General features: G+C 50.9%; 1 protein-coding gene across 5 annotated transcripts in view; it reads left to right on the top strand.

Annotated features, from left to right (window-relative positions):
* Positions 1 to 1,795, top strand: part of CUX2 (cut like homeobox 2) — a 320,122-nt gene extending 318,327 nt beyond the window's left edge. For all 5 annotated transcript variants that reach the window (XM_047828240.1, XM_047828239.1, XM_047828236.1 and 2 more), the window contains one exon: positions 465 to 1,795. In XM_047828240.1, coding sequence (XP_047684196.1) covers positions 465 to 1,266 — 802 coding nt within the window. In that variant the 3' untranslated portion in view covers positions 1,267 to 1,795. The remainder of the gene's footprint in view (positions 1 to 464) is intronic.
* The last annotated feature ends 9,448 nt before the right edge of the window (positions 1,796 to 11,243 follow it).

Consider the following 11,243-nt stretch of genomic DNA (forward strand, 5'->3'; position numbering starts at 1 on the left):
GTAATTCATGAGACCTTCTACTTTTTTCGTAGGAAGCCTTCAAAATCCAGTATGTATTTTCACCCTTAGAGCACATCTCAGTTCAGACTAGCCACGTTTCAAATGCTCAAGAGCCACGTGTGGCCAGTGGCTACTGTACTGGGCAGCACAGGTCTAGGTCATGAGCTTTGGGATCCAGCAGTCCTGAGTTCAAGCCCTGGCTCTGCTCCTTGCTGGCCGTGTGACCCGGAGCAGGTCGCTCAACATCTCGGAGGCTTGTTTCCTCCTCCGCGAAGTAGGAATAATAATAGCACCCGCTAGTAAGGTTGTTGACGGGGCTCACTCAGATGCCGCCTGCAAAGAAGCTTAGTGCTTAGTGAGCCCCTGGGGAAGTGGGTGGGGACAAAATGCCACTTGTCGGGATCGAATCTAGGGTTAGCCAGGTCCCCCGGCCAGCCCTTCGCTCACCGCCATCTCTGCCCCAGGTCCCGGATGCGCCGGGAGATGTTGGTGGAGGGGACCCAAGACGAACCAGACCTCGACCCCAGTGGGGGTCCCGGCGTCCTGCCACCAGGCCACTCCCGCCCAGACCCTACCCCACAGAGCCCTGACTCTGAGGCTGAGGACCAGAAGCCTCCTGTGAAGGAGCTGGAGCCTCAGGAGGGCTCTGAGGAGCGCGTCATACCCCCGACCACCCAGGACAAGGCCCAGGTGAGGATTAAGCAGGAACAGACTGAGGAGGATGCAGAGGAAGAGGCGGGAAACCAGCTCCGGGACCCAGGGGAGCCAGACGAAGGCCAAGGTTCCCCCAAAGAGGCGCATCCCGACCATCCGGGTAATGACAGACTCCCGAAAGTGGCCCCAGGGCTCCTCCTTCCAGGCGGGACCACTCCAGACTGCCCCTCACTGCAGCCCCCCCAGGAGAGCGAGGGTGGGGAGCGGCTACACCCGGACCCTCTGAGTTTTAAGTCGGTCTCCGAGTCCTCGCGCTGCAGCCTGGAGGTGTCGCTGAACTCACCCTCAGCCGCCTCCTCACCGGGCCTCATGATGTCTGTGTCACCTGTCCCCTCCTCCTCAGCCCCCATCTCCCCATCCCCACCCGGCGCCCCTCCCGCCAAAGTGCCGAGCGCCAGCCCCACTGCCGACACGGCTGGGGCCCTGCACCCCAGCGCCAAGGTGAACCCCAACTTGCAGCGGCGACACGAGAAGATGGCCAACCTGAACAGCATCATCTACCGGCTAGAGAGGGCCGCCAATCGGGAGGAGGCCTTGGAGTGGGAGTTCTGAAGGCGGCCGGGCCCACGAGGGCAGGGGGCACACGGGGGGCCGCCCTTCCCTCTCTCACTCGCTCTGCCAGGCAGGGTGGGGGAAGGAAGGGAGGAACTCGACCATCAAAATGTGGGCAGCAGTGTGATGCAGTTTACGTTTTCTGTCGTAACCCTAGTTCTGGGACGCGGCGCAGGAGCGGGTGGGGCGTGTGCCACCACCGCCTCTCCTTGGCACCCGCCGCCCGCGGGGCGCCCCCTTCTCCACCCTGGCCTCTCTGCGGGAGGCACAAGCGATGTGGCACCACATTCTCACCTGGAAACTCCAAACTCTTTTAGAAAAATAAATATTTATAGACCTCTTTTAGATATTTTAATAAAGGATCCTTTGGAATTTATTCCCAGCCAATGCTGTTTTGATATTACAGAGAGTTATAAAATCAGGATGCGGTCACAACTGTTGCGAAGTATACACCGAAGTTGTGTCGTTTTTGCCACTAGATGAGATTAAAAGAAGACAATTGTTCAAAGCCATCACAAAACACTCTAAGACTGACCAAAATTTAGATGACCCTTGAACTGCGGTCTTTTGCCACATCTGTCTGTGAGACACAGCACACTGCTACTGCCCTTCCAGAAACCGTGCTGAAAAGAGAAAGTCCAAAAGACTCTAAACGAAAACCTCAATGCCGTTGAGGATGTGTTTCATTCTGGTGGTCTGTTTTGCAACCTTGATAACACAGAACGTCCCGTGCCCTTGTAAGTGTTGTAGAGATGTGGGCTGTGGCCGGCCATCCTACCCGACATGTGACCTGGTACAAAACAAACTACTTCTCGTCCCTCCAGTCAGAAGCCTGTGGGCCACGGAGGCCGGACACCCAGCCTGTCCATCTGTAGACGAGATGTGTTTCTGGATCCTTTGGAAAGCTGGGCGTGGGGTCGGGTGATTGGAGGGCAGCATTTGAGCCAGAGTGACCCTGTTCCCCAACCTGAATCGTGGCCACGGCACAGGAAGTTTCCCCACTGGCTTTCCAGAGCAGGACTGTGGCCACCGTCTCTCCCTCCCTGTGTTTTAAGAAAATAATAGCGATGGTCGTCCCACGAGCGCCCGGCACCAAAAAGTAGATTCATCTATCTAGAGACCCCAGCCCTCCTTCTTGCCATCTTCTCTCTCAAGTTGACCCAGGTGCTGTTTCTGGAAGGCATCTGCAACTCCCAAGTCCAGAACAAAGCGAGAAGGTTGAGTTCATGGCGTGGCCACCGTACCCCAGCCTCTAAGTCTACCCTCCTGCCTCCCAGCGCACGACCTTTTGGGGAGCAAAGACTCCATCCCCCCAACTCGGAGAAGCCCTTCCTCTGGCATCTTCGTCGTCAGGGTCTCTGGCAGGAGAGTTCCCAGTTTGGACGGAACCGCCACCATGTTGGTTTTTGACTCTCTCCCTCTCTCTGTCTCTCTCCCGTTTTTATTTCTTTTCCTTTTTCAAACTGTCTGTGGGAAGGCTGAGTTGGTTGACTCCCCAGCTGAATCCAGAATGACGATGAAAAGGTGGCCATAATCGGTACCAATCCAATGCCAGGGGGAGACGGCTGGTGGGTCTCAAGGATGCAGCAAGCATTTCGAAACGAGGCCAGTAAAACCCAGTGATCAGAAGGGGACAGTTGAGGGCTGTTCCAGAAATCTCAACTCTCATGCACCCAGCCCAGGCTGCAGTCTCCACACCAATCAGTGAAGAACAACGCAAACCCTGCAGGAAAACGTCCTTTTCCACACACCCAGGCTATGCATTGAAGAGTTTTCCACTGTATACATTTTTATCCAGAGGAAGGTATTTTTATATTTTGACAATAGGAAACAGTGACCAATTTTCAGAGTAATCAAATCTGGAACAAACGAAACATCTCCTTTTAGCCACCGCCGCCCTGTCACAAGACAACCGTGAGGGAACACACCGCTTTCTACTGTCGAAACCCATCCAACATTGAAACCCAGGCTCACCCGTAGACTACAGATCTTAGAGGACTAAATCTGGCTTTTGTGTGACGGGATTTGATTAAGCACTTAGGATAGTCTTTTGAACACAGAAATCCTGTTGTACTTAAAGCTAGCAGACCCATGAACAACTTTGTCAGGTTCACGTCCTATAACGGTAAAAACAAAACAAAAACCCACAAAACCGTTTCTATGAGAGATTGATGAACTTTGTTTAAAATTTTAAAAACACGTTCTGTAAACGCGTCGCTCAATACAGAATTGTATAATAATGTCTGGGTGTCCTGCTTGCTTTGTTCTGCAGCTGGGGAGGCAAATCGGGGGTCCAGTCTGGCCCTCAGAGGCATTTTACAAAACAGTGTTTTTTAAAACTGACCTTTTAATTAGTTTGCCACCATTAAAATATGGGGGCGTGTCACATAAAAATCTCAATTACCGGCTTCTCTTGGAAACTGTAGATCTGTCTGGCCACGCTGGACCAAAGTTCCAGTGTGACCGCAGCTAGCTGAGGAGCAGATCCCCCCCTTTAGACAGGACATTTGCCTGTGAACTGCGTCAGCCCTCACCTGTGCCCCTGCCTGGGTCCTACGGACATCTCTGTTGGTGATTGTGCTACGGGCTCCAGCAAAGGGAAATGGAAGGATTGGAATCCATTTTTCTCCTCAGTGCAGCAGGGTGGAATCAAGTTAAACTCTGGGGCCGAGATCATGCCCTGCCCCCAGATCAGTGGCCACAGGTCATGGCCCTACGACCAACCAGTTTACAAGCTGTGCCCGCCTCAATGGAGTGAGTAGCAGGTGCCCCCCGCTTCCTGATAGGAAAATGCCAAGAGGAGCTTCCTAGTCACCAACACAGCATCGCCCCTATCCAAGCTGTATAACTAGGGCCTTGGTTTCCCCTTCTATGAAAATGGAATATCACAGCAGCAAGCTCAGAAGGTGATTATGAAGAATAATCATGCTTGTAAAATATGTAAGACTATATGGCACGTAAGGGCTCAATATTACTTACTGTTATCATGATGAGGGAGGCGTTGCGTTCTTTCAACCTATGATAGTGAATCTGTGCATCAGGCTGCAGGAGGTTTGTTGTTTCTTGACCAGTAGCTTCAAGAGAGTCCCTGAAGTGGCATTACTCACCCATGAGCCAAGGCCACCTGGTGTCCCAAGACAGATCTTTGCTCTTTGTCTAGAAACCTTCTGTACGACCTTAAAGTGGGAATAAAATTGTTAATTGGTTAGGATAAGGAATTGCTCCAAACCCAGCAGGGTGGCCCCTAAGACACCCAAGCACCCCATCCAGGGAGGGTGGGCAGCATCAGGTAAGGCCATGGCCCCTATCCATGGATGTCCCAAGCTAGCCATTAAGGGTGACGTTTCAGGCGGTCCTGGCCTTTGCTCAGAGTTGGAGAGGAGAAGGATGAGAGTCGAGAGCTTGGGGCGAGGGGCCAGACCTCCTCATTTCAACCCTGGCTCCACCTGTCGGAGCTGTAGGACCTTAGGAAAGTGTCTAACCTGCTCTGTGCCTCGGTTTTCCAAGCTTTACAGTGGAAGTGACCATAGTGGGACCTTCCCTGTAAGGTGGTTGTAAGGATTCAAGTTAATCAAAGCCAAGGGCTGCCCCTTAGGACCCTCGGTTCACAGCTCTGGAAAAACAGAAGTCAGAAATCCCTAGGATGTGGCCCCATGGTATAGTGGGGGCAGGAGAGGAGAAGCCACATCTGACACACACTAGCCACCTAAGAACCCTCAGAAGCAGGTGCCCCCAGCCTCTGGGAACTAAAGCTCCATCCTGGGCCATCATCTTTGGTGTTGACATTGTCTGCAGTTGCTTCCCATCTGGAGTGGAAAATGCAGTAAAAACACAGAAATGTGGAATTCTGAACTAGGGAGTAAGGGCAAGTGGGGAGTGGAGAGACCAGAGAGGAATGAGAAGGCGGGGAAGGCTTTGGAGGAAGGTGGTAGTAGGTTTAGATCAGGGGACAGGGCAGAGCACAGAGCTGAGTTGGCAATTTGGTGACCATTGATCTGGGTAATATGTATTTATTGAGTGCCTACTGTGTGCTCAGTGACTCAATGGCAGAAACATGGGTAACCATGAGTAGCATGAGTAAAGGGGTCCAGAAAGGCTTCCTGGAGGAGAGGACATCTCCGGTGACACCTGAAATAGGAGTTAGAGGAGAAGCAAGGACAAGAACATGAGGAAATAGGTCCAAAGGAGGCTGGAATTTGAAGTTGGGGAGGAGGGAGGAAGAGGGATGAGGGTCAGATCCTGAAGCCCCCTGGAGCATGGTGGGAAATATGCCTTTCTCGTGAGGGCACCTGGAGCCTTGGACGGTGTGAGGCAGGGGGTTGCTATGGTCAGACTTGCAGACTTAGGACGTTTGGAGGTTCCATCTGCCTGTGGAGGCAGCAAGCCAGAGGAGAGCTGCAGAGCCCAACCCCACCGTAGGCCCTGACCCTTGGGCCTCTGCGGTCCTTGCTTCCCACCCCTGCCCTCCTTTTGCTCCTAGTTCCTGCATTGGGCCGGCAGCCCTGTCTCCTCCCAGTGAATGAACAAGCCGGACCTCACCTAGCTAGCTGATTGACCCATGCCTGCTAGGGTAGTTATTCTAGAGATCATTCTAAAGGCCAAGCTCTCCACAGCTAAAAGCACAGGGTATGTGTTGCCCTAGAAACTGGGCCGCCTTTGCAGGCGCCCTGGAGGCTGAAGTCACCCCTGCAAACCCAAGAGCGGGAGGGATGGGGCAGGGATCACCACCTTGAGCGACATTAGCCAAGGTGACTCCTCACCCCAGGTCAGTTTCCCCATCTGCCACAATGAAGGGATAAGACAGTTGGTTTTATGACCTTCTCCAGTCCCCCAGGGTTAGTTGTTAAAAGCACTGGGTTTTGGTTTGTCCGCTATCAGGTAATCAAAGGTCCTTCCATGAAAGTCCGCTTCCTTATCTGTAAAATGGACAAGATCATAATAGTATCTGCCTGTGTTTGTTGTCTGTTACCATATAACAATGCCAAAACTTAGTGGCTTGAAACAGTGAACATTTATCTCTCACTCTCCGCGGGTCAGGAATTTGGGAGTGGCGTCACTGGGTGGTGCTAGCTCCTGGGTCCCTCTGGAGGTCACCATTAAGCTGTCATCCGGGGCTGCAGTCATCTAAAGGCTGCTCTAGGGCTAGAAAATCTGCTTCCAAGATGGTGCTCTCCCATGACAGGCAGGCTGGTGCTGGCCATCCCTGGAGGGCTTCAGTTCCTCTGTCAGGGCTGCTCATGTGTCCCCACAAATGGCAGCCAAGAGTGAGCAAGGCAGAGGCTGCAGTGTCTTCTGTGACCTAGATTTCCAAGCCCCACACAGGCCTGCTGTGATTCCGTGTGGGAGGGGACAACACAAAGGCGCGGACCCCAGGAGGCAAGGCCCACCAAGGCCCATCATGGGGGCTGGCTACTACACTGCCTTAGAAGTTTCTTTCAGGGGTGCCTGGGTGGCTCAGTCGGTTAAGCATCCAACTCCAGCCTGGGTCATGATCTCACAGTTCATGAGCTCGAGCCCCGAATCAGGGTCTATGCCGACAGCTCAGAGCCTGAAGCCTGCTTCAGATTCTGTGTCCCCCCCTCTCTCTGCCCCTCCCCTGCTCATGCTCTGTCTCTCTGTCTCTCAAAAATAAAAACTTAAAAATTTTTTAAGAAGTTTGAAGATTAAATGAGCATTTCCTAAGCTGTGCCCCTAAAATCCCTGTTTTCTACTCAAAATGCAGCTTCCTAAACCCTGCCCCAACCTACTGACCCATAATTCCAGGAGCCAGGGCCCAGGAATCTGCATTTTAAGACCTACCCCTAGGTGACTAGGCCATCATAGGTGTCAGTAAATGGGAGGCAGTTCTACTTATTTCATTTTGTTGGCCCCACCGGTGTGCCAGGCTCCAGGAAAGATGCTGGTGAAACAGAAGAGCATAGGTGCACAGAACGAGCGTTCACTGGGCGTCTTGGCATAGGCTGGAACACTTGGGTTGAGAGGGATTTTGAGCCACTTAAAGATGTGCAAACAGTTTTTTGGGAAGATCCAGAGGAAACCCTGTGAAATCAGCCGGGCTTTGGACCGCTCCACCGTCTCTCTCTAAGGCTGCCTCACACCCAATTTAGTCTGTTCCCCCCAACTCAAAGTTCCCGGGACCCGGCCCAGCTCAGCTTGTGTATGAGGACCAATTCCTGCCCAGGCAACCACAGGGAGGGAAGATTCAAGGGAGGCGGTGATTGGCATCTCAGAGCCACGCCCTGGGGGGCGCACCAGCAGCAGACCTGGTCCCTGCTGTCCAGGAGCTACGGCCTGAAGGCCCGGGTGCCCTGCCCTGGGCGCTTGACCCCACGACCAGAGAAACCATAACAACAGTTCCCTCGGACCATGGAGGGAGTGCAGTGGCAGCGGCCACGGCACCCAAGTGCCTCCAGAGCTGCTCCGGGTTGGACAGCCAGACAGCAGCTGCACTGCCCCCAGTTGCGCTGGGCGGGGCTGAGGCGGCTCTGACCCTCTGTCGGGAGTGGGGACCCTCTGTCGGGAGTGGGCAACTGTTCCGAGGCCCTGAGTTCAAAGCAGTTCATGGGCCCACCGTTTAAAGCGTCTTCATTAGAAAACACAAATTTGGAGCTGGGCTTAAGCAGTTTATCTTTTTTTTTTTTTTTTTTTTTTTTCTGAGAGTGTGTGTGTGCAAGCAAGAGGGGGAGAGAGGGAGACAGAGAGAGAGAGAACGAATCTTAAGCAGAGGCTTCATGCTCGGCACAGAGCTGGACTCGGGGCTCAGTCTCACAATAGAGAGATCGTGACCTGAGCCGAAATCAAGAGTTGGATGCTTAGCCGACTGAGCCACCCAGGCTCCCCAGTGTTTCATTTTACTGCTGCTGAAGGTTTCTATTTAGATGCCAAGATTTTAGAAATTTCAGTATTTGTTCGCTCAGAAGAAGGGATGGAAGGCTTCCAGGGAAAGGATGTCACAGGAAATACCACTCCTGCACTAACCTTCACCCCACTGTGCTGACAGTAGCCCTATGTTGGGTCACCTAGAGCCACACTCCTTAGAGGGGACAGCTGAAGTCACTCAAGCTTACCTGCTAGGAAGCCTCTGGCTGCGGATAACAAAAAAGTTTCCCTCAAAGCTCAGCATAATACACTCTAGTTCCATCCATGTTGTTGCCAATGGCAAGATTTCATTCTTTTTTATTGCCGAGTAGTATTCCATCATATATATACGCCACATCTTCTTTATCCATTTGTCTGTCAATGGACATTTGGGCTTTTTCCATACTTTGGCTATTGTTGATAGCGCTGCTATAAACATTGGGGGGCATGTGCCCCCTTCGAATCAGCATTTTTGTAGCCTTTGGATAAATACCTGGTACTGCAATTGCTGGGTCATATGGTAGTTCTATTTTTAATTTTTTGAGGAATTTCCATAGTGGCTCATAGTTTTCCAGAGTGGCTGCACCAGCTTGCATTGCCACCAACAATGCAAAAGAGATCCTCTTTCTCCGCATCCTCGCCAACATCTGTTGTCGCCTGAGTCGTTAATGTTAGCCATTCTGACAGGTGTGAGGTGGTATCTCATTGTGGTTTCGATTTGTATTTCTCTCATGAGGGATGTTGAGCGTCTTTTCATGCGTGTGTTGGCCATCTGGCTGTCTTCTTTGGAAAAGTGTCTATTCATGTCTTCTGCCCATTTCTTCACTGGATTATTTGTTTTTTGGGTGTTGAGTTTGATAGGTTCTTTATAGATTTTGGACACTAACCCTTTATCTGATATGTCATTTGCAAATCTCTTCTCCCATTCTGTCAATTGCCTTTTAGTTTTGCTGATTGTTTCCTTTGCTGTGCGGAAGCTTTTTATCTTGATGAGGTCCCAATAGTTCTTGTTTTTATTTCCCTTGCCTCCAGAGACGTGTCTAGTAAGATGTTGCTGTGACCGAGGTCAAAGAGGTTGCTGCCTGTTTTCTCCTCTAGGATTTTGATGGCTTCCTGTCTCACACTTAGGTCTTCCGTCCATTTTGAATTTATTTTTGTGTAGGTGTAAGAAACTGGTCCCGTTTCATCCTTCTCCATGTCACTGTCCAGTTTTCCCAGTACTATTTGCTGAAGAGACTGTCTTTTTTCCATTGGATATTCTTTTCCTGTTTTGTTGAAGATTAGTTGGCCGTACAGTTGTGGGTCCATTTCTGGGTTCTCTATTCTTTTCCATTGATCTGTGTGTCTGTTTTTGTGCCGGTACCATACTGTCTTAGTGATTACAGCTTTGTGATACAGCTTGAAGTACGGAATTGTGAAAAACAACTTTGGTTTTCTTTTTCAACATTACTTTGGTTATTCAGGGTCTTTTCTGGTTCCATACAAATTTTGTTCTAGCTCTGTGAATAATGCTGGTGTTACCTTAATAGGGATTGCATTGAATGCGTAGATTACTTTGGGTAGTATTGACATTTTAACAATATTTGTTCTTCCTATCCAGGAGCATGGAATACTCTTCCATTTTTTGTGTGTGTCTTCTTCAACTTCTTTCATAAGCTTTCTCTAGTTTTCAGTGTACAGATTTTTTACCTCTTTGGTTAGGTTTATTTAGGTATCTTATGGTTTAGCAACTAAAGTTTAGCTGATCCCCGAAAGTTCATTGGGAGCAGTACAACTAACCATTTAGGGTGGATGGATATGGGCAACCGGCCTATAACTTCCAGCCTGATCGCCCTCCTTGAGGTTCTCACCCCTACCCTAAGTGGCTTCTCAGAATATTTCCACTGCATATATAACAGTATCCCCCACAAGGACTAAGGACAATTTCCTCTACTTTGTCATGCTTCTGGGATGTTTTAGTCATCCTTAGACCATGTGCCCCAAACATGCCCCATCGGTCAAGATGACACACTGACATATAATCAGGCGGGTGCCCAACACTTATGTATTAACTGTCTCCCCTCCCCCTTTCAGTTGCTTGCAAGGAAACATTCCAGCCCTAAAAAGCCTAGCAGATGAGGGCACTCTTGTGACCCTCCCTCTTGGGGCTCTCTCCTGCTATTTCCCCCATCCTATACCCCAGGCCCTGCAGAGGTTGTGGTCACAAACACCACAGATGGCACCCTGACTCAGCTTGTGTGGGGAACCACTTCCCCAGCTCCCATGTCAGCTGTGGTCCCAGGAGAGGTGGGAGTAATTACTCAGCATACACAGAATGCTCACAGTGGCCTGATTCCCTGACCTTGATAGCTTTCATTTCTTATTCTTGAACTTGTCCTGTGGACCGAGGACTATAGGTTGCTCATCCTAAGCCACATTTTCCTAAATGTGCACGATTTTTCCAGGCTGGCAAGGGAGACATGTGACTCGGGTTCTGAATCCACGTTAGAGGACCTAGGGCCTAGTCCATCATGCTGGATGACCTTGGGCCAGCCCCTTCCCATCTGTGAATCCCCCATTAGCCCAGCAAACAGGCTCCACGAGTCTAAGATACATAGCATGAGCACCACTACCGTGCTAATAGCAGACATCACTAATCAATTACAGAATCTTTCCCCCTGAACTAGCATTGGTTCCAGAATTCCCGGCACTCCAGGCCCCCGGGCAGGCACCACGAACTGATCAGTGAGCAGAGGCAGGTTCTGACTCTTCCGTTTGCCATCCCTGACGCCCCTCCCAACTGTCAGACCTTCAGCCCACTTGACTTTTAAATCCTCACCTTTCCCTCTGCCTTCTCTCCTCTCGGAAAAGGAACTTTGCAACTCCCATCCCCCCTCAAATTCTAGGATTCGAGAGGTTTACATCCCTGCTCTGACACTTTTCAGCTATGTGAACTTAGCAGCTTTCTTAACCTGAGTCTCAGTTTCCTTATCTGTAAATGGAGTTGGTATCTGCCATAACAGGTTGAGAATGTGCCTGGCAGGTATCGGGCATGGGGCACTCAGCACACACTAGTGGGGCCTACTCTACCAGGCAAATCAATCAAAGATTTTGATGGGAAAAAAGGACACAATCAGCCA

The sequence above is a fragment of the Prionailurus viverrinus genome, chromosome D3, assembly GCF_022837055.1.
Source record: "Prionailurus viverrinus isolate Anna chromosome D3, UM_Priviv_1.0, whole genome shotgun sequence".
Lineage (NCBI taxonomy): Eukaryota > Metazoa > Chordata > Mammalia > Carnivora > Felidae > Prionailurus > Prionailurus viverrinus.